The 23,724-nt window shown below is 46.3% G+C and overlaps 1 protein-coding gene across 1 annotated transcript in view; it reads left to right on the top strand.

Moving 5' to 3' along the window:
* GPSM1 (G protein signaling modulator 1) overlaps positions 1-23,724 on the top strand; it is a 55,131-nt gene that overhangs the window by 18,512 nt on the left and 12,895 nt on the right. The window contains exons 9-11 of the mRNA XM_079961324.1: positions 1,596-1,722; positions 9,577-9,647; positions 10,150-10,311. Coding sequence (XP_079817450.1) covers positions 1,596-1,722; positions 9,577-9,647; positions 10,150-10,311 — 360 coding nt within the window. The remainder of the gene's footprint in view (positions 1-1,595; positions 1,723-9,576; positions 9,648-10,149; positions 10,312-23,724) is intronic.

Genomic DNA, 23,724 nt, shown 5'->3' with positions numbered 1-23,724 from the left:
TCCTCAAGAGTGTCCTGATTTTACGTGGTTCCTGCTCTGCAGGGGGTGGGCTAGATGACACGTGGGTGTCCCTGTCAGCTCTACAATTCTATGAAATGGGAACGGAAGACAGGGCAGAGCGAAGCCTGAGGACCTTCTCATCAGTGTTACATCCCCTATTATTAACCCTTCAGTTGTTCCAGATAAATACACTTTGCTGTCCTCTGAGTAGCACAGATTACTCAGCAACAGATGGGGAGAGAACAATGGGAGGTTTCACGGAGGTGGGTAGCTGGGTAAGGGCTTGGATGCAAGGAGGAGGAGGAGGAAGAGGAGAGTTCCCTAGATCATATAATGGCAGAACTGGCTTTAAGTCGGGTATGCTAACACATTTGCTTCCTGGCTCCGTTTCAAAAGAAGACCAAATAGGCTGCCTCACTGGGGAAGACAATCCAGATTCTTGTATATTTCAGAGCTTTAGATAGACTGCCTCTGGACTTGGAGGTTCCATGAGGGCATAAGAAGAGCCCTGGAGCTGGATTAGGCAAAGGGGGAGTCCAGCTTCCTCTTTTCATAGCCAAGCCAGTGCCTCAATGGGAGGACTTGAGCTCAACAGAATTCTCCCTACTTGCAATTCTCAGCAAATGGCATTTCTGCCACTTAATTTATTAATTATTTATTTCCTAAAATTTATACACCACTTGATTGCAAGAAAAGGGAGGGGGGGACAACACCCTCTGGTTTCCAGAAAAGTTAGAGCAATAAAATTAACACTTTAAGAAAAATGTACAGCAATAATTTGCAGCATACAAAGGTTAAAACAACAGTAGACTGGTTATTTGTTCTGTTGTGATTCCTGCACTGAAGGGGTGTGGACTAGATGACTCTTGGGGTCACTGCCACCTCTACAAGTCTATGATTCTATCTTATGTATTGCATTCATCCACCTTTGCTGCAGGGACGCGGGTGGCACTGTGGGTTAAACCAAAGAGCCTAGGACTTGCCAATCAGAAGGTCGGCGGTTCGAATCCTGCGACGGGGTGAGCTCCCGTTGCTCGGTCCCAGCTCCTGCCAACCTAGCAGTTCGAAAGTACGAAGTGCAAGTAGATAAATAGGTACCGCTCCAGTGGGAAGGCAAACGGCGTTTCTGTGCGCTGCTCTGGTTCGCCAGAAGCGGATTAGTCATGCTGGCCACATGCTTGGCCAATAAAGTGAGATGAGTGCCGCAACCCCAGAGTCGGCCACGACTGGACCTAATGGTCAGGGGTCCCTTTACCTTTACCTTTACCTTTGCTGTATTGCATTCGTCTGACTGTTACTGGCTCAGAAATGACCAATATCTGGACTGCTGAAGACATTTTTATCATTCTGTGTCTAGATATCATTACAGTACTGAATATATATACGGATACCCACACACGTACATAAACACCAAAAAAACCCCAACCCAGACAGTAACAAATTAAAACTCACATCTGGGTAAACTTGTTGAAACAAGATTGTTACAGCAGTTGCCGAAAAGAACACAGCAAACATGCCCGCTTGAAATCACGAGGCAGAAGTTCCAAAGATGTGTGCTTGTTCCATGAATTAATGATGCTAATAATACTTTGCAGGTCGGAGATCAAGGTGGGGAGGCCACGGCCTGCTTGAATGTGGCAAAGCTGAGGGCAGTCCTGGGCTTGAAGCAGAACGGAGAAGATCTGGAGACCCCCGTGGCAGGAACCGGTTACGAAGAGCAGGGTGAGTCTCTTCAAAAGGCAGCTTCCTATCTCCCTGCCTGATTCAGAATAATGAAGACAAGAGAGACACTTAATTAATAAGGGAAGGGGCAGAGCTTTTGACTGCAGAGGTTCCCTGGTGCAATTCCTGGCATCTTCAGGTAAAGGGGTCGGAATTGTCTGCTGAGCCTGAAACCCTGCTGGTCAGTGTACTGAGCTGGAGGGACCAATGGCCTGATTCAGTATTATATATTTATTTATCTATTCCATTTATATCCCTCCTATTTTCCTCCAAGATGCTCAAGGTAGCATTTGTGGTTCTCCCCCTCCTGATCCAATCCCCACAACAACCTCGTGAGGTAGGTTAGGCTGAGAGGCAGTGACTGGCCTCCAAGGTCACACCCAGTGAGCTTCATGGTTGAGTAGGGCTTTGAACCCTGATCTCCCAGGTCCTACTCCTCATTAAAGCCCCACAACGATTCTAAAAGGTTGGTGAGGCTGAGAGGCAGTGACTGGCCTCAAAGGCGAGTTTCCTAGCCAAGAGGGGGAATTCGAACCCTGATCTGTCCCAGGTCCTAGTGTGGCCACATAACCACTACACCATGCCCACATGGTAGAAGGCAGCTCCCTGTTTTCCTCCAAACTATAAGGATTATAAAAGGGACGCGGGTGGCGCTGTGGGTAAAGGCCTCAGCGCCTAGGGCTTGCCAATCGAAAGGTCGGCGGTTCGAATCCCCGCGGCGGGGTGCGCTCCCGCTGCTTGGTCCCAGCGCCTGCCAACCTAGCAGTTCGAAAGCACCTCCGGGTGCAAGTAGATAAATAGGGACCGCTTACCAGCGGGAAGGTAAACGGCGTTTCCGTGTGCGGCTCTGGCTCGCCAGAGCAGCGATGTCACGCTGGCCACGTGACCCGGAAGTGTCTCCGGACAGCGCTGGCCCCTGGCCTCTTAAGTGAGATGGGCGCACAACCCCAGAGTCTGTCAAGACTGGCCCGTACGGGCAGGGGTACCTTTACCTTTACCTTTATAAGGATTATAAACTTTATTTTTAAGGAGAAGGGCTGTAGCTCAGATGCACAGTACTGGCTTTGCATGGAGAAGCTCCCTAGTTCGGGGACCTCCTCGTGAATGTTTAATTACTCATGTGGAAAACTGCTCCTGAGGGAAAACTAAGTTTTAACTCATACAAATATGCCCCATACAAATTGTGTGTGTGTGTGTATTCTCCACCTGTGAGTTCCATCATTGTGAGAACAAGGGTTCTATATGGTCTGAAAGGAACCAGACATTTGCATTGTGGGGGTTCAGCTAGATGACCCCTGGAATCCCTTCCAACGCTACAGACCAGTTGCACATGGGTGAAAATAACGAAGTGCAAGTAAAGACCATTATCTGATTATCAATCTAATTCCAGATTTTCCAGGCTTGCGATGAGGGTTGACTTGAAAATGTATATGAATAAAGGAATGCCAAATCATATTAAAAGTGTCTGCAGGTTCATTGATACAGGATTATGCATAATTTTCTCTGTTATAGCTGTATTCCAGAGTGAGGGGTATTGAGTGCTCACTGTAAGATTTTGAGCTGTTTTCCACTTGTTGCCATTACTATTCAAGCTGTCAAGATCATGCATCAAGACAAATTCTTTTGACAATATATGTCTACATTGGTATCATCAAAAATATTCAGTCACATTAATTTTGGGCAGTTTCTTTAGTAATGTTTATCATTTCTGTCAAAATTAAATTCCAAACATCTTTCACCAACTGACATTCCCACCACAAATGATAATATGTACCAAGATCATTGCGACCCCTCAGACAATTAAGCAGTATTAGAGAAAACATACTTGACATTTGCAAAGGAGGACAAGACCATCTTTGAGGGAATTTTAGAAGATTTCAGGTGCCTCAGTATTTGTTTATGAAATAAAATCATGCCATGTATTTATTTAAAAGGTCATTCAAGCTCTGCCCTTTAAAGCTTTTTAGTTTCTTTTTCATCCCAGATGACAACCGCTGACAACACTTCCCAACACCGCAGAGTCCAATTTGGCCTCCCTCTCCTTTTGATAGGATCAGCGCTAAGGACTGGGCTTGGGTGAACTTGAGTGCATGATTTCTGGCGTGGGAAGTGGATTTGGAACTGCATCAATCCAGCAGAGCTCTTGATCTGGAGCTCTCAGTGGCAGCAGTGACCTCATTCATCAGGCCCTTGAATGGGCTCCCATGTTCAGACCTCATCAGGAGGACAAAATGTTCCTGAAAAGGAAAGCAGAAAAGAAAATGCAAAGTTATTTATTTTGTTTATTTTTTTCAAAGTGGTTTACAAAAAAAGAGAAAATAAAGGTTTACAACAATACTTTAAAACAGACAAAAAGTTAAGATATTAAAACAGGCTAAAATTCACATTCTAAACAGGCATGTTTTTGGCAAAAGGAGTTCAGCAAAAGGAGTTCAGCAAAGGTACCTGCTTGATATCCATAGGCAGAGACTTCCAAAATAACAAATGCATTTTGGTGGCCTAGAGAGGCAGAACTTAAGGGGCATTGTGCAGGGGCATTGTGCAGAGGTGAAATTAGCTGGTGGCTTTTTGGCCACATCGTTGAAACAGAAAGGAGAGGAATGGAGGCAAGCTTCAAAACTGAAGCCTTCCTTGTTTTGATTTATGACCTTCATGGCTTTGGTGAAAAGTTATCTTTGGAAATGTGTGGCCAGTTGCTGTAAATCCCTAATCTTGGATAAGAGACGTTTTCCTCACTCTCTCATAAAGACCACAGACCACCAGCCCCTTCCTTCTGTTTCATGTGGATCCAAACAATACTGCCAGACACAGCCATGTAACAAGGGACTATGAGACTCTGGGCAGGAAGCTGAAGAGCCTTGGGGTACAGGTGGCCTTTTCATCACTTTTTTCTGTTGAAGATCATGGCCCAGGAAAAGAGGAAAATACTGGAAGTAAACTGCTGACTATACAGGTGGTGTCATCAGGAAGGGTTTGGCTTCTTGGACCATGGTCTCTGCTTCCTTGAGGAAGGCCTTCTGACAAGAGATGGGTTAGCAAGAATGTGTTTGCTAAGAGTCTTGTCAACCTGATCAGGAGAGCTTTAAACTAAATCTTGAGGGAGTGGGAGACAATATTACATATCACTGGGGAACACCTGGTACTGGGGATAGTAGCTTCATCTATGCACAAGAAACTAAGGTGGTGCTCCTGAAACCTGCTAAAGGGCAGGAAACGACAAGAAGAAAGCAGCTGAAGGGAATGACTCATGGTTTCAGTTGTTTCTATGCTATTGCACAGAATACGAGAAACAAGCAAGACAAATTTGAGCTTTTAATACAGGATGGCAGATATGATTTAATAAGCATTATTATTATACAGTAGAACAGGCTCCTGTGGGAGGTTGTGAACTCCCCTTCCTTGGAGGTTTTTAAGCAGAGGTTGTATGGCCATCTGTCATAAATGATTTAAGTGAAGATTGCTACATTGCAGAGGGTTGGAGTAGATGACGCTCAAGGACCCTTCCAACTCTACAGTTCCATGATAAAACCAGAACTCACAGGTATCCAACAAAGCTGAATGTTGGAAGATTCAGGTCAAACAAAAGAAATTCCTTCACACAATACAGAGTTAAACTATGGAACTTGTTCCCACAAGAGAGGATGATGACTAACTTGGATGGCTTTAAAAGATGAGAGGAGAGGGCTTTCATGGAGGAGAGAGTTATGGAGGACTAGTAGCTACAAGGTCTATGCTCTGCCTCCATAGCTGTGTGCAGTGATGTTTCTGAACACCAGTTGCTGGAAACCACACAGGGGCAGGGGGCAGGGGGGGCTCTTGTGCTCAGATCCTGCATTCTGGCTTCCCAGTTGGGCATCTGATTTGCCACTGTGAGAGGAGGAGGATGGACTAGATGGGCCCCCTTTGCCATGATCCAGCTGCTGTTGCAGGGCTCTTCTTACATTCTTATGTCCTTGTTGTGCACAAAGCACCTTCTAGCCAGCCTCCTCCTCTCCACGGCATCCTCCACCTGCTGTGAACATGGATCTGCTTCTGCTGTTTTGCACTTGCCACTCTGGACCAGACAAAACCACGGGGGATTTCCCGTTTACTGCAAGCACTCTATGAACGCCGGGCTGCCATCCCCAGCGCGACACATCAAAGGGCTGTCTCCATGTGCTCAGCATGGTCATGGGAGCTGGCTGGTATTCTAATGCATTCAAAGTCAACAGACGCGCCCCAACCACGGCACTAAAGTGGTGCCTTTCTCCACCTTGTTTGCACACCTCCAAGGAGACGCAGGTCAGCAAATGCCACTTTTTGCACCTTCAAGCAGGGAACTCTGTTCTACTTGGGGCTGCTCTGAGAACACACTGGAGCTAAACAAGTCCCTGTTTGTCCCCTGACGGCCAGGCTCTCTGAATTGTCCCAGCTTTAGTTATGATTCCTGCACTGTTGTCCTTATCCTTCCACTGGCAGGTGAAAATTTTCTTTTTCCAACAGACTTTGGGGAACTGACTGCTTTTAATGAAAGGGCTGATATCATGCCGTTTTTATTGTAATTATTTGTGTGGTTTTAATAGGAGTTCTGTGTGTGTGTGTGTGTGTGTGTGTGTGTGTGTGTGGTTTTAATTCAATCAGTGTTTAATTGTTTGTTACCGGTTGCTTTCCCCCTATGTTTTTAGCTGTTCTTGTTTTTATCTATAAGCTGCTTGAGTCCTGTAATGGTTCTAGGGGTTGCTTGTGCGTAAATCGGCGCCACACTTGGCTGGGTTACCTGGGTGAACCCTTTCTGTCCAGACAGCCACTCATCCGTGGCTGTCTCAATCACTGGCAGAATCCATCAGTGGGCGTTTCTTGAACTTCTTCCAGCAAAGAAGCTCTTTGACGCCTATTCTCCGCCTACTCTCCCTGTGCGGAAGCCTTCTGCGCAGGGAGGGTGTGGGCAGCGGAGGACCCGTGCTCTCCCCGCTGGTCTCCTGCGAGGAGTCATGGAGCCCCCTCGCCGATTCCCCCATTTGCCCCCCTTCTCCACTGGTGCTACGCTGATTTCCTTCCCCAGAAGATGGGCTGCCTCTCTCCCTCCTGGGACGCTCTCCGGAATCCCTCTGGAGCCCTCCCTCCTCCTCTGGCTCTGATGGCAGTTCCCTGACAAGTCCCTATCAAGGAAAAAGGCGGAGTACAAATATGTGGAAATATGATGCATATGCTTGCACTCCTGGTTATAGAATTGTAGAATTGGAGGGTACCCTGGTGGTCATCTAGCCCAACCCCTGCAATTCAGGGCAGGGACCCTGCAGCCCTCTGTCTAATTTCATGCGGCCCTAAGATTAAGTCCCAAAGCTCCTCGAGCATTATATCCCTTTTTCAGCTGTCTTAGCGGTCAAGGGGAAGCGAGGAAGTGGGGTGGCATTGCCAAATATGGGACCTTGCCTCATTCACTGCCAGTTTTGTACAGTCTCTGCAGGGAGTTGCCCAGTAGGGAATGCAGGAAAAGGTTGCCTACACCTCAATGAGAGGCAGTTGGGGCTCTTCAACTGGGGAAGGTAGTCCATCTAGAAGACGGAAAACCCATACCCAGCCGGCCATCTCAGTGCAGAGCCGGTTGTGACTAATAGGGGTTGTGGTGGGTTATGAGGCAGTGTCGTGTGGTGGTTAAGAGTATCAGACTAGGACCTGAGAGTGTCCAGGGTTCAACTCCCTGCTCAGTCATGAAGGTCCCTGGGTGTGACCTTGAGAGACCAGTCACTACCTTTGTCAGCCTAGCCTACCTCACAGGGTTGTTGTGGGGATTGAATGAGGAGGGAGGAACCCCTCTGAGCTCATTAGAGGGGAAAAGGTGGGATATAAATGCAATAATTAGAAATTAATAAATTTTGGGGCAAGTGCAGATTTGGAAGGAGGGCTGTGTTTCCATTCACCTCTTGCATTGATGAGTGCAAATTTGGGAGATTCGCTTTTCAGTACAAACTCCAAACTTGGCTCCTTGGCTGTGACCTTGCCAGGGCTCTGGCCTCCAACAGAAGCAGGGAGATTCAAGGGCTGGCCTTATCCTCTCGGCTCTTTTGTTAGTGAAAGATGTAAGCTGTGGGCTTCCTTTGACAGGCCCACTTGTTTTTCTCCATGAAGGACTCGGTTTTGTTGCTTTAATTACAGTTCTTTGGCTGATTCAAGATGCCGTCGGACTTAATTACAGCTTAGCTCAGAGGCGGCTGGGATTTCTGGGGCGGCTGGGGTGCTATAACTCCCGCTTATTTTGGGAAGTGTCTTTGTCACTGATGCAAGAGGCTCTCAAAGTATTCGGGAAAAGGCGTGAGGGATCCGGTCTCTGTGAGGCTCAATAATCCCTGACAGATAGTCAGCCAACCTCTGCTTAAAAACGTCAAATGAAGGGACTACAACTCCCACCACAGTCAATTGCCAGGGATTATGGGGGTCATAGTGCAAAAAGTGCCCCACGAAGGCTTTTTTTAATAGTAGTTTTTAACTGATTGGTGTTTTTTTAATGCATTGTTTGATTCTGTTTGTAAATTGCTTTGAGGGTGTGTGTGTTTTTTACAATCAAGTGATATATAAAAATTTATGATACTCTAGATCAGTAGTTCTCAAACTTTTTTCTTGGGCCACACTTTCAGAATAAAAATTTGCTCACACTGATTTTTTTATTGATAATTAATACATTGGAAAACAAACAGAAGCATGTTGGGGGGGAACCAACTCTTAGCAGTGTTTGATTTATAACATAGAACTTTTATAACATACATTATAATATGATCATGGGACATGCAGAAAGTATAAAATGATGTGGCTACATAAGAATGTAAATCATTCCCAAAATGCAATTATAAGTGAGCCTCTTCCATATGTACCTTAAGTACACTTACAAACTGCATAAGAGGCGTGAGCTTGCTATTGCCAGGTAATCTCATTTATATTAGGTCTGATTTGAGACAGACAGACTCTCATCTCCTCATCAGCACAAATAAGCCTTTCTCTGTTCTGATCTTTCATATTTGTCAGAGGTGAAAATCCCTGTTCACAACAATATATTGTGGAGAACAGTAGAAGAGAGGTATTCTGGATCACAACTAGGATTTGTCCTTGGTATCTCTTGATACTCTTTCTCTCATTTTGAAAAGACATCTATCCATATTCTGCAAATAAAAATATATATATTTTGATACTATACTATACTGTTTAAATGTTTCTTTGAATGCCCTTGAATTTTCCCCTCCACACTTGCCATCCTCTCCTGCCACATTAATGTGGTGAGTCACACCCTTTGAGAACCACTGCTCTGTACTGAAGCAAATCCTGCCATGTAAAAGATTTCCCAAGTCTCCTCTGATGCCACATGGACGACTGCATTCAAGATTCATAGAATCATAGAACTGCAGAGTTGGAAAGGACCCCAAGGGCCATCTAGTCCAGCCCCCTGCAATGCAGGAATCGATATAGGAAACTCAACATCTGGACATGCATTTGTCCTGGAAGACAGCACTTCCCACTTGGGAATTATTTTGAATTTTATTTCAATAGAGTTTGCAATTAAACAGACAAACAAAAATCACAACTAACAAAAAATTATGAAGTAAACAAATAAACGTATTCCTGCATTGCAGGGGGTTGGAATAGATGACCTTTGGTGTCACTTCCAGCTCTACAATTCTATTATTCAATTCTGTGATTCTATACATTTGGATAACTGCATCATCCACGACACCTGCCCAGGTGACCTTATATTGCTGCACCTCAATTAATGACTTCTCCTGTTAATTAATTTTTTTACTGGGTGGTTTTTTGTTTTTGGCCATGAAGGTTGAATCTAGACGATGGTTGGCCAGCTCACCCACCCATCTCCTGTTGCTTTTTCAGGGGCAAGGCCCAAGAGGATCCAGAGGAACCGCATGAGCAGCCTTGAGCTCCTGAGATTCTCATCAGAAAAGGTAAAGGGAGGCATCAGTTGGTGGTGGAGAAGAGGAGGAAGAGGGATCTTGAAAACATGCCTGTTTAGGCCAGCATCCCCCTGTACTTGAACTTCCTAGTTGATGGGTTTTAATCTTTTTAAACAAAAAAACAAAATTTTAATTTTTATGCTTTTTAAGTGGCTTGTTTTATTCTACATTTTAATTCTGAATGTTTTCAGTACCACATGTTTTACTTACAGACGGATTTACACCTGTAAACAGCTGAGAAGCCATTATAAATCAGTAATGACAGGCAACATTCAGCCTGCATCTCCTTCCTTTCTGGAAAGGCATTCCTCTCTAGAGTGGCAGGGCATGGGGGGTGAGGGAGGGAGAAGGAGCGGCCCCTGTCACCTCTGTCATGTGGCTCCCAGAAGATCACCCCTGAGGGAATGTGGCCTCCAACAAGAGGGAAATGCCCCCTGCCTTGCCTTAAGGTGTCTCCATCTACAGCAATGACCTCTTCGTCACTTCTCCTCAGGACCAGAACGGAGACGTAGAGATCCCTGGGAAAGAATTCATGTCGCTGCCAGTCAGATCCAAGAAACACAGGGGAAGCCAGTCCATCCCAGAGAGGAAGATTCCACCACCCAGTGAATCCCCGTTGGAAACCAGTGACGTACGGGTTCAGCTGTCCCAACTGGTAAGGAGATGTGGCGGGCATGAACCCTAAAACATGAACCTAAAAATTCACAAATTGCTCTTCTTCACTAAAATATAGATTCCTTGCCAATGTAGAGCAGGTGTCATGTGGCACATGTAGTCGTGCCAATTCTGCTACTTGGAGTGGTTGAGTGGCCACCTGTGGGGCAAGGTGACCTCGCAGGTAAACTGGTCCCAACTTGTTAAGGGCTTTATATACTAATAGTAACACCTTGGCAAACAGCGCACATTTCTGAGCATCAAAGGCATAATAATTCTGACAAGGCCTCGCTCTCATCAGCAATCGTGCTGCAGCATTCTGCATTGGCAGCAGCTCGTGGTTCAAGTGCAAGGGAAGCCCCACATAGAGCGCATAGCAGAAATCTAGCCTGGAGGTGTTTTCAGGTCATATTTAGGAAAGTTATTTATGCTGCACATAACTGAACAACAGAACGACCACCCACAGGAGGCAGCGATGGTCACTGACTTGGATGGCCTTGAATTGGGCAAATTCATGGAGGAGGAGGCTACCTGTGGCTACTGGTAATGATGGCTCTGCTCTGCCTCCACAGCTGGCAGCAGCAATGCTTCTGAATACCTGTTGCTGAAAAACGCAGGAGGGGGAGAGTGCTGTTATGCTCAGGTCCTGCTTGCTGGTTTCCCACAGGCATCTGGTTGGCCACTGTGAGAATAAAGTGCTGGCCTAGATGGGCCATTGGCCAATCCTTCAGGCTCTCCTAATGTTCCGGTTTGGGGAAGCATGTGGCGTCCTCCTATTTCTCTGCTGCTGTGGTTTTGACATTTGGCATTTGCCTCTCATTCTCCTGGCTGAATTTGGTCTTATTATCTCAAAGGTCACCTTGAGCATTCTTGGAAAGAAAAGGAAGGAAATTAAACAGGTTTATAAATAAACACAGGGACGCAGGTGGCACTGTGGGTTAAAGCCTCAGCGCCTAGGGCTTGCCGATCGAAAGGTCGGCGGTTCGAATCCCCGCGGCGGGGTGCACTCCCGCTGCTCAGTCCCAGCGCCTGCCAACCTAGCAGTTCGAAAGCACCTCCGGGTGCAAGTAGATAAATAGGGACCGCTTACCAGCGGGAAGGTAAATGGCGTTTCCGTGTGCGGCTCTGGCTCTGGCTCTGGCCAGAGCAGCGATGTCACGCTGGCCACGTGACCCGGAAGTGTCTCCGGACAGCGCTGGCCCCTGGCCTCTTAAGTGAGATGGGCGCACAACCCCAGAGTCTGTCAAGACTGGCCCGTACGGGCAGGGGTACCTTTACCTTTACCTTATAAATAAACACACCACGCACCACGGGGCGGGTGGGGGGGACGGGATCTGCCTCTGCCTTGGCAACAATTCAACAGCCCCAAATAAATAGGGCGGAAGTGGGTTTTGTTGGGGAGCCCTGATTTTTTTGAATTTTATTGATATTGATGCTGTTTTGTGCTGTTTTTAAGTCGCATTTTAATCAATGTTTTATATTTGCTGTTAGCCGCCCTGAGCCTGTTTTTAAATCGGGAAGGGTGGGATATAAATAAAAATTTATTTAACCCCCTGCTCCATGCTAGGTGAGATTCAAGCCCCTGTCTTGTGCCTGGCGCTCACTGCATGCTAGATTTCCCCAGATGTGCAGGAAAGGTGCAGGAATCTCCCACCTGGGCGGGGGCTTCCAACTATATCCAGCCATTGCTCTTGTGAGGAATTCCAACTGGCTTTCCATCCATTAGCTGGGATTCCTACATTGCAAGGGATTCGGCTAGATGGCCCTTGAGGTCCCTTCCAACTCTACAATTCTATGGTTCTATGCCTTGGAAAGTAGTGAACTCTCAATCACTGGGGGGTGGGGGGTTAAGCAAAGGTTGGATGTCTGTCTGTCTGTCAGGAATTCCTTTGCTACGATTCCTAGGCCACCCGCCTCCCTGGCAAGGCCATGTATAGTCAACGGAAAGCGCAGAGAAGTCACACTGACAGCTTGCAGATGTGTGTTCCTCAAGATTGTTTAGATCTGGAGCCATTTTTGGAGCATGCTGTTAGCATTATGCTCTTGCCGGGACTGAGATGCCCCTTGTGAGAAATAATAGGGGGCGCGTGCAATGAGGCGGCCATCTTGCGGCACCCGCTGTGCAAAACCTGCCAATCTCTTTCTATATCGGCAGCGTGGATGAGCCTTCCTTGGACCCCCGCAAAAAGGGAGCTTTGCACCACCCTCTGCGATAACGTGGCTAACGGAGGGGGCGGGTTCACTGCAAGGCAATGGAAATGACATTGGCTGAGCCATTTCTCAGGAACCGTCACTTCTAAGGAGATAAATAGGAATGAGGGAGAATCAATCCAAGGCCTCTGAAACTGCAAATATTTAATTTCTCGGGGTGTCTGGAATTCTTCACTTGTCGTTTCCGACTGTTGTTAGCTGCTTCTAATATGGCCATTGTCTGAAATTAACGCCTCCTTATAGAATCATAAAACTGTAGAGTTGGAAGAAACCTCAATAGTCACCTAGTTCAACCCCCTGCAGTGCAGGGACCCTGGTGTCCGAAGAGTGCAGAACAGCAGCTAAAGCCCCCAATACTGAACTACATTACATGGAAAACTAACTCATTACATGGGAAATTTACCCATTATTTAGAAGGGGAAATAACAGCGACCTCTTTTTTGTCTATGGTGGGATTTTATTGACTACATTTTTTTAAAAAAAAGACATTTGTCTCTTCCGCAAGCCTTTCAAGAAATCTGGGGTAAGCAACAGGTAACTGGCTGAGAATTTTTCTCGATGTAATATAAAGATTTTTGCTCTTGCTACTCCTTGTGCCTCTGATGGTTTCAACTATGGGCTTACCTTTCTGTATATATTGCAAGCCATGTGCGCCGCACACCACTTGCTCTCACATTTCTTCTTTTTAAATATTCATAAAAAATTATTACACTTTGTAGCTGAGATGGTCATACATCAAACAAGTTTGTTGTCGATAAAAGTAGTGAGGGGAAGAAAAAGAAAGAAAAGGAAATGATATGAAGGAGAAAAGAGTTAAGCATAGCAAGAGAGAAAGAGAGACTTTATGCTTGGAAAATATCTGTTTCCGATGGTAAAGCAGATAATAGGAATAGCCTGGGTAGAATATTCATAGAGAGAGTTGATATTTTGCCCCTCCAAGAGAGTTGTAGTGTCTGCCACCTTTTCAACTTTCATCTGTTTGCATGCTTATATTATTGCAGTTTTGATCAATGGGTTATTAGTGAATCTGGGTGCAACCAAACCCCTTAGTAGTTTATTGGCCTTTTGGTATTGAAATCTGAAGGCTTTGCAGAAGGTATTTATCACTTGAATTATCAAGTTTATTCAGAAGCCAACTGGTTTAATAGTATTGATCATGTAACTGGATGCTTCTCGAAAGGTGTTTGGAAAGTCCATGTATTTCGTATTGATGTTTTTAGTTTGGTAAATGATAATGCTATATCATTTGCATACAGTGAGATTTTGAACCTTGCAAGCCAAAGTTAATTCCATGAAGTCTTTGGTTGGTTCTTGTCAAACTTGCTAATGGTTCTAGAAACCTTTTGCAAACAATAACAAAAGTAATGAGCACCCTTGACATGCACCACAATGGTAATTTTAATGGCTTTAACAAGTAACAATTAGTAATGAAAACATTCACACATGGGTCCTTATATAAGATGCCAATCCATTATTTGAATCTGCCACTAAGATCATTTATTGAAGGATTCTTATTGTTCTTGCTAGAATAGGCCATGCAAAGCCTTTTTTACAACCAAAACAAAAAAAAAGTGATTTTTGCTTTCATTTCTTTCTTAATTCAACCAATACTTCTGTTTTGTTATATTGTAATTTCCTATTTTTTATAAAAGTAGTTTGATCTGGATTTACATATTTATGTACACTTAGCAATTATGGAGTACCATTTTGGCATCTTGGTTTAGTAAAGAAATTGGTCTATACGTTTGGGGTAGTTTAGGATCCTTATCATGTTTAGGAATAAAATGAATTATAATTTCTGATCATGAATCCTGGAGTTTTTTTATTTAGAGAGATGCATTGTTGTATAGTAAGATCTTACTTTATTGGGGAAAGGTTTATCAAATTTGCTGGTCAAGCCATCTGGCCCATATGCAGTGAAAAAATTATGTTATGTACCTCTTCCTCGGTGACTTTTGATTCCAAGACTTTGAGAACTTAAGCTGACACTTTAGGCATCAGAATGTTTAGAAAGGCTTTATGAATCTGTTCTTGAGTTTGTTGGGTTTTCTGGTGTATCTAAATATTGATAGAATTGTTGAAAAGAATTTGCTATTTCTGCTGGAGAGTTGCCCTTTTATTTTTATGTTCTATAGATGGAATTAAGGTTTTTGCTTGTCTATCTTTTAGTTGATAATGAATGCTATTTAGATGGTCTGTGTTACTATGTTCAAACAATTGTTATTTGACCAAATGTGTTTTTTGAATTTTTCAGTTTGAATTTATTGATACATCAATATTATGGAATTTAATTGTTCCACTGCCTCCAGATCATGTCTTCGTTTGTGATTTATTTATTTATTACATTTATATACCGCCTCTTTCTTCCAGTGAATTTAAGGTGGTGTACCTGATTCTCCTCTTCCCCATTTCATCCTCACAACAACCCTGTGAGGTAGGTTAGGCTAAGAGATGGTGACTGGCCCAAGATCACCCAGTGAGTTTCATGGCTGAGTGGGGACTGTTTCTTTTTCTATAATTGTTTTGAATTAAATCTCTTTCCTTTTGGGTAAACTGTTTGCATTTATATGGGGGTTTTTAAATCAAAAATTCATGAATATGGGCTTTCGCTGCATCCCAGACTACCAATCAGGTTTCCTCTGGCATAATATTCTGACTAAAAATACTAATAATTCAAGATGTTGTGCTATCTTATCTCTAATTTTGCAAAATGAAGTTGTCTAACTGCCATTGTTTATCAGATCAAGCTTCTGCAAATTATTTATTTATTGAAACTGGGGGGTGATTGGGTGGATTCAAGTTTCATTCATCTTTGCTTAAAAATATATAAATACAGAAATATAAATTATAAACATGAGAATAGGAAGTGCAACCTTTATCAGTAGGATGGCAGAATTTACAAATATATGTTAATCTGTGTTCTTCCACCTCTCATTTCTTATGATGGTACTTTTATTAAATCCTAGAAACATAGAATTGTAGTGTTGGAAGGGATCCCAGGGGTCATATAGCCAACCCCCTACAAGGCAGGAATTGCAACTATTCACTTTCCACTCTGCATATTATCACAAATATCCAGAGAACCAGCTTTATCATTTCTACTTGTGGATTTAACATCCCATGCAAGCCTTGGTTTAGCTTTTATGTGTTTGCCCCATGAAGTTCTGTTTTGCTGTTTGGGTTAGGTGGATAAAATTCAATAAAACGCTTTCCGAAAAGAATAAAATATCACCCAATAAAATTACCATATATTGTATTAGGCTCAGTCACAGGCTACCTGGAGGGTTGTATTCTGATGTATAAACCTGCCTAGGCTCTGAGATCTATGGGGGAGGCCCTTCCCTCCATCCTGACTCACTCCTGGGCCTATTTGGGGGGGGCGTGTAGGACAGGGCCTTCTCAGTGCTGGCTGCTCCCAGACAACTTTGGAACTCCCTGCCTAGAGAAGCTAGACTAACTCCCCCATAACTGACATTCTACCAGCAGGCAACTGTTTCATCCTGGCAGGCCTTTCATTGAATCAATTGTAGAGTTGGAAGGGAGCCCAACGTCATCTAGTCCAACCCCCTGCGATGCAGGAATCCCATCTAAAGTTCCCTGTTTTTAAGGAAAGGGTTTTTTAACTTCTTTGCAGAGAGCTGGGCTAGATGACCTCCTGCGGAAGTGAGTTCCAGGGTTTAACTCTGAGGACTTCCTTTTATCCATCACGAATCTCTCAATATTCAGTTTTGTTGGTTGTCTAGTGTTAAGAGAGAGGGAGAGAAACTTTTCTCTACCAGCTTCCTTGCTCAGGTTGCAAGGCTGCCCTTTCTATTGATGGCTCCATGTGGAGAGGATGTGAGATGCCTCCCGGTCCCTGCAGTCACTGGCTCCTTACTGGCCTATCTCCAGCAATTGGGGGGAGGGGGGGTTGACAAGAGAGTTGTGGGCTCACTTTGACATCTGGATTGAGGGTGGCTGGTGGCTGATGCACACACCGAGTGGCAGGCTGGCTTTTTCCATGTGGATGGCAAAGGGCACCCTTGTCATTGATGGCTGCCTGGTTGCAAATGTTCGCTGTTTGCTGCCTCTCCTTGCAGAGATGAAGCCTCATCCCTGATCCCAGAATGAGGCTTGCTAATGATTTCTTAAAGGTGCTTTTGGACAATCCTAAGAACATAAGAAGAGCCTGCCGGATCAGACCAGTGGCCCTTCTTGTCCAGCATCCTGTTCTCATCGTGGCCAAATGCCCCTACGAAGATAGATATCTAGATAGACATCCTCTTGACTGGTGGGTTCCATAGGAGCACACAAAGAGTCTTCTGGATTGAGAAGAATACAGTGAAGGAACCTGCCTGATATCAGTAGGGGGCAGTTCCAAAGTGAAGTGCTGCTACACTGAACAATCAAATTCTTACAAATGAGGATCAGGGGTTACCTGTAGCCAGTTCCACGGACTGAAGTGGACAAATATGTGGAGTTAGTGGACCTATATACTGTATGGGCAAATATACGCTTTTGCAGGTAAATTGGTCCCAAGTTGTAAAGGACTTTATATCCTGACAGTAACCCCATGAATGTGGCCCAGTAGTATATTGGCAACAAGTGCAGATCTTTGAGCACAGGTGTTAAATGCCAGCAAGGCCTTACTGCTGGCAGAAATCCTGTAAAGATGCCTGGTTTTGCACTTGTTGGTTAAACTGAACTAAGGCAAGTTCGTAATGAGTCCATTACGAAACTGCCACTGACCTGGGATGTCACTAAGGAGCAAAAGGACCCTTGCGGGGAGAGAAGGGCTCATTAGCTGCAATTCTTGAATTGCAGGGGATTGGATGGGTCCCTTCCAAAACTACAGTACAGGGTTTACCTCTGGTTAAGAACTTAATTCATTCTGGAGGTCCATTCTTAACCTGAAATTGTTCTTAACCTGAAGCACCACTTTAGCTAATGGGGCCTCCCTCTGCCGCCGTGCCTCCGGAGCACAATTTCTGTTCTCATCCTGAAGCAAAGTTCTTAACCCGAGGTACTATTTCTGGGTTAGCGGAGTCTGTAACCTGAAGAGTCTGTAACCCAATGTAAAGGTAAAGGGACCCCTGACCATTAGGTCCAGTCGTGACTGACTCTGGGGTTGCGGCGCTCATCTTGCTTTACTGGCCGAGGGAGCCGGCGTACAGCTTCCAGGTCATGTGGCCAGCATGACTAAGCCGCTTCTGGTGAACCAGAGCAGCGCACGGAAACACCGTTTACCTTCCTGCCAGAGTGGTACCTATTTATCTACTTGCACTTTCAAACTGCTAGGTTGGCAGAAGCAGGGACCAAGCAACAGGAGCTCACCCCATCACAGGGATTCGAACGACTGACCTTCTGATCAGCAAGTCCTAGACTCTGTGGTTTAACCCACAGTGCCGCCCACGTCCCTAAGGTACCTAAGGTACCACTGTATGATTCCATGAATGCAAAGTGGACATCCGCGGCAGAGAGTTGCCCACCCAGCTGGGAAAGCCTGTTAGAACACAAATGTCTTCCAGTGTTCCCAGAACACTGCTTGTGGGGTGCAGCTTGGGGGTGCCTGCCGCATCTTGAGAGAGGCACCGTTCCTGAGAACAGGGGCAGCCATAGGAAGGTGCTGCTCTGAGTAACAATGGAGTGTGGGGCTTGTGGAATCTTTGGTACTTGGAAGAGAGATTCCTTCCCCCCATCCCTGACCCCACCCCTGATCCCATAGGGGTCCAAAGGTGCTCTGCGAGCCATATATTCCCAGAAGGCAAAGGTCTTGATCTGCTCCATCAAAACCAGAAGGAAAAAGAGAGGATTTGGGTCTGGAGTCCACCTCTCCCCATAGCTGGAGAATGGTAGCCAGCCAGCTCTCTGGAAGGCTCCCTTGTCTCTATAAAGAGAGCATAGCCTGGGGGTGTTTTGCGTGGGGCTGCTGCAAAATGCGAAGAATGTGCAGATTTTGGAGTTTGTTTCTGGTTTGAGAGTTTTTTGTTCTTGTTGTTCTATTCTTCTCTCTTTGCTGCTCCAGCTGCCTGACTCAGCCCATTGTAAAAAGCCTGTATACTTTGTTAAAAGCCCACAGATTTAGTATTGCAGGGGACTGGACTAGATGAACCTTGGGGTCCCTTCCAACTCTACTACTCTATGATACACAGCGCATAGTTAAACAATGGAACTCAGTCCCCAGGAAGCAAAGATGGCCAACCTGGATGGCTGCAAGAAAAGATTAGACAAATTCATGGAGGGCTACTGATGGCTGTTAGCCCCTCTTGTGGTTTCCAGCAACTGGTATTCAGAAGCATTGCTGCCCCTGTTAAGGCAGAGCATAGCCATTGACAGCCCTCTCCTCCTCCACGAGTCCGTCAAATCCTCTTTTAAAGCCACTCTCAACTGGTGGGTCCCTGACTCCTGCGGGAGGGAGTTCCGCAGTTTAACTAGGCACTACCTAAAGAAGGACTTTCTTTTACCTGTCCTGAAGCTCCTTGGGAAACAGTCGCTGCCTCCCAGGGTTGCTGTTGTGGCGAGTCAACTAAGACGAGGAGAACCACCAAGCCTGTCACTTTGAGTTCCTTAGAGTAGCAGGTGGGATAGAAATGGAATAAATAATTACCTCCCAACATTCAGCTTCACTGGATCCCCACGAGTTCTGGAGTTATGATCAGGCTGTGTTTTTGTGTGTGTGTGTGTGTGTGTGTGTGTGTGTGTGTGTGTGAGAGAGAGAGAGAGAGAGAGAGAGAGAGAGAGAGAGAGAGATGGGGGGGGAGGGAGCGAGGGAGGGAGAGAGATTGGGGATAGAAAAGAGCGAGGAAAGAAAATCAAAATATCACCTTTCCCCCAGTGCAATTCTTGCTCCCATCCCTACTCTGAGGCTACTGGGGGCGGTGTCTGGGCTCCTCCCCGACTGCGCTGGGCCTGGCAGGCGACTGGCCGCCTGGCGAGGTTTTGCCTCTGCCCCCCGCCCAGGCGAACCACTCACGCGCCTCAGCTGCGAGAAGAGAGCGTAGGTTCGAGCTCGCTGCAGCGGCCGCGGCACTTCGGAGCCGGGATGCCCGGAGTCCTTTGCTGAGGAGAAGGCAGGTGCGTCCCGGGCTGGGGGGAGGGGGGGCTTGAAGGGGAGGGGGCTTTCCTCCCGTATGAAGTTTGTAAGACTCCTCCCCCCCCCTCCTGGATCTTCCCCTTTCTCCAAAGGGGCCAGGAGAAGAGGAGCATCAGTGCCCGCCCCGGGAAGAAGATGCTAGCAACAGCCCGGGCAGGTGTGCTCAGTCGGATCCCCAGGAAGGGTAGGTGTTGTCTCCCCAACGGCACCTTGCTGCAGCCCGTTCCTAGGCTGGTAGCCCCCTTCTCTGGGCGACTGCTTTCCCGCCCCACCCCCCTGATAGCAAGTTGGCTGCGTGCCCCAAAGATGGGGAGGGGGGCTTCCCCAGGCGATCCCACAATCCCTTAACACAGTCGAAGTCGTGGGCAACCAATGAAGCTGAAAGTTGGACTTAGAGTGGATAAAGTAATGCATTTAAACTGCAACACTCCCTCCTGTGGGAGGCAGGTACGGCTACCTATTTAGATGGCTTTAAAAGAGAGATGGACAAATTCAGGGAAGAGAGCATTAGTGATTACTAGTAGGCACAGTCGCTATGTTTTGCTTCCATAGTCGGAGGCAGCAATGTTTCTGAATACCTGGATACCTCAGGAGGGGAGAGGAGTCTTGCTTCCCATGCAGGCATCTAGTTGGCACTGTGAAAACAGGATGCTGGGCTGGATGAGCCAGTGGCCTGACCTAGCAGGGCTCTCCTGATGTTCTCATGGAACCTCCAGCTCCAGAGGTAGTCTATCTCAATTCTTAAGTTCTTTGGGGTATGTTTTTAAGCATTGCTTTTGGTCTCCGTCTGAGGATTCTTCCTTTGCCCCCACCCTGCCCCCACTGATGACAGTCGTTTAGAGCAATGGATGAAGGATGGCCAGGGTTGGGCTCGCTTTGGTCCAACCCTGTCACACACAACCCTGCAAAATGTAGCTGCCTCTTCTTTTTCGCCAGAAGCAAGTTCTCAGAAGTTCTCTCACCCACAAGGATGACCAAGATCCTGGTTGGACTAGATGACCCATGGGTTCCCTTCCAACTCTACAATTGTAGGATGCTATGATCCAGAGTCTAGAGCAGCCTTTCGCCATCCTGGTGCCCTCCATAAGTTTTGGACTGTGACATCCATCTGCTCCTTCCAGCACAGCTGTTTGGTCAGCTGAGAGCCAGCCAAGTGGGTGAAGACTGGAGCCCTCATTCTCTGGACTCTTGTGGGTGGCAATGATCCATAGGGTGCTCCTGAGACTGGGTGGCCAAGCGGAGGGAGAGTTTTGTTCGTTCTTTGCATCACACGGCCAGCCTCTTCTGGAAAACGCTCAAAGCAGGGCATCAGGCTCCATTTGCCATCCACCCTGTTTTTCAACAACCCCGCAAAGAAAGTCAGGCAGAGGAGCGGCAACTGACCCAGAGCCACACCAGGCAGCTTTGCGGACTGTACATCCTCTCACTAAGGTTAATGGCACTGGGGAGTGTTTTTTAATGCCCGTGCCACAGCCTCAGTCCCTACACAGTGTCAGGCCAATTAGTGCTTCTAGATCATGTTATCTACACTGGCTGGCAGCTGTGGCTGTTCAGGATTTTGGGCAGCAAACATTCCCAGGCCTACCTGGAGATGCTGCTGGGGATTGAGCCTGTATGCAGAGCAGGTGCTGTCCCCATTCAGCTACAATCCTTCCTCTAAAAAAAGTTTATGGTTCTGAATTAAATAGGAAGTAGGAAGCTGCCTCAGAGCAACTGGTCAGGCAATTGTTCCATCTCGATCACGACTTTCTACACTGTCTGCCAGCTGCTCTTTGGGGCTTCAGGTAGGGGGCTTTGCTGGCCTACCTGGAGACACGATTGTGGATTAAACCTGCAACCTTCTGCATGCCCCTCTGCTGCAGCTAAAAATAAACACAAGATTCTAGTCCTTATGGGTCTGAATAAAGGGCTGAATTAAACAGAACTATAGGAAGCTGCCTTATACCACTTCACTAGACCATTGTTTCACATTGGTTTGTACTGTAAATTATGTTTTTGTGCACTCTGGCTTCAGTCACGGTGCTCCGTTGTGCAAGAAGCGGTTTAGTCATGCTGGCCGCATGAGCCGGAAAGCTGTCTGAGGACAAATGCTGGCTCCCTTGGCCTGAAAGCAAGATGAGTGCCGTAACCCCACAGTCACCTTTGACTGGACTTAACCGTCCAGGGGTCCTTTACCTTTTTAACCTTTACCAGTACTATAAACACTGACTGCCAGTTGTGGGTGTCCAGGGTTCCAGTCAGGGGGCTTTCTCCTAGCTCTACCTGGAGATGCTGAGATTGAACCTGGGGCCTTCTGCATGCAAAGCAGATTCTCTACCCCTGAGCTACAGCCCCTTGAAATCTCTCTCTAGAGTCATACACACACACACACACACACACACACACTTCTAATTTGGCCCATGGAGTGTAAGTCAGGGTAGTGACCTGAGCTTGACTCTCCAGCTCACACGTCTTCCAACAAACCCATTCCAGGTTTGCTGGGAAATCATAGAATCATAGAAGGGAACCCAAGAGTCATTTAATCCAACTCCCTGTAATGCAGGAATCTCAACTAAATCATCCATTGCAGGTGGCCACCCAAACTCAGTTTAAGAACCTCCTAGAAAGGAGGTCCGTTCCACTGTCAAACAGCTCTCACCATCAGAAAGTTCTTCCTGATGTTTCATCAGAATCTCCTTTCTTGTAACTGGAAGCCATTGGTTCGGGTCCTACCCTGAGGAACAGGAGAAAACAAGCTTCCATGTGACAGCCCTTGAAAATGGCTATCACATCTCCTCTCCATCTTCTCTTCTCCAGGCTAAACATGCCCAGCTCTTTCAGCCGTTCCTCCTAAGGCATAGTTTCCAGACCCTTGATCATATTGCTCTCCTTCCTCTGCCCACCTTCTAGCTTGTCCTTATACCCCTTCAATGGTGGTGCCCATAACTGGACACAGGCAGAATATAGCGTTACTATGACTTCCCTTGATCTGGGCACTCAGCGTCTGCTAATGCAACCTAGAGTAACATTAGCCTCTTTTGCCGCTGCATCACACTGTTGGCTTAGTATAAGCTTGTGGATCATACTAAAGCCCCTGTATCCTTTTCAATCCACCTCTGTCAACCTAGGTGTCCCTCATGTTTTATTAGTGCATTTGTTTATTCCTGCCTAAGTGTGGAACCTGACATTTGTCCCCCTTGAAATCCATTTGGTTTGTTCAATAGGGGCAAATGTAAGGTTCTACATCTAGGCATGAATAACCAGATGGTTAGGTTATAAACAGCACTCAAGTAGCCAGGGCTGGACTTGGAGGTAGCAACGGCCATTGGACCAAACGTAGAATCCTAAATTGTATTTGGAAGTGACCTCGAGAGTCATCTAGTACAACCCCTTGCAATGCAGGAATCAGTGGCCTTTCTGTTTAAGACAAGGTTGTTAGTGGCTGTAACCACCTCAGCCCCTCAAAGGGCCTTGAATTGCAAAGGTGAGGTTAACCTTCAAGCTAGTCACGGATTTGGGAGAACCAATGGTGAGTTTGTGGACGAAGTAGTTGAATTCTGAATCTGATTTCACTTCAGTTTGGGTGGGCAGGATCCTTTCTCCCCAGAGCCCTGTTGAGTCAGGATGGCATGAAGCTAAACATGGGAAGATTCAGGATAAAAGGAAATGTTTCTTCACTCAGCGCATGGTTAAAATGCGGAACTCCCTCCAGCAGGAGGCAGTGGTGGCCACCAACTTGGATGGCTTTAGAAAAAGAATTGGACAAATTCATGGAGGGGAAGGCTATTGATGACTACTAGCAAGGATTGTTAAATTCTTTCTCCCTCCATGGTCAGAAGCAGTAATGCTTTTATAAATACCAGTTGCTGAAAGGGAGAGGAGAATGCTCAGGTGCTTTGGGGTTTCCTTTGAGGGCATCTGGTTGGCCACTGTGAGGACCAGACGTTGGAGTACGTGGGGCACTGGGCTGATCCGCCAGGATCTTCTTTTGCTCTTATGTCAGAAGATGCTATATTGAACACTGGAACTTCTGTGACCCAGTCTCTCTGCAACAGTGTTCCACAAGAGGGATGGCTTAAAAAAAAAAAAAAGACTGGGCAAATTCAGGGAGGAGAGGCTACTAGTCAAGATGACCCAGTGAGCTTAGGAAGT

Source organism: Podarcis cretensis (assembly GCF_951804945.1).
Source record: "Podarcis cretensis genome assembly, chromosome: Z".
Lineage (NCBI taxonomy): Eukaryota > Metazoa > Chordata > Lepidosauria > Squamata > Lacertidae > Podarcis > Podarcis cretensis.
This window is presented reverse-complemented; position numbering and strand designations above follow the sequence as displayed.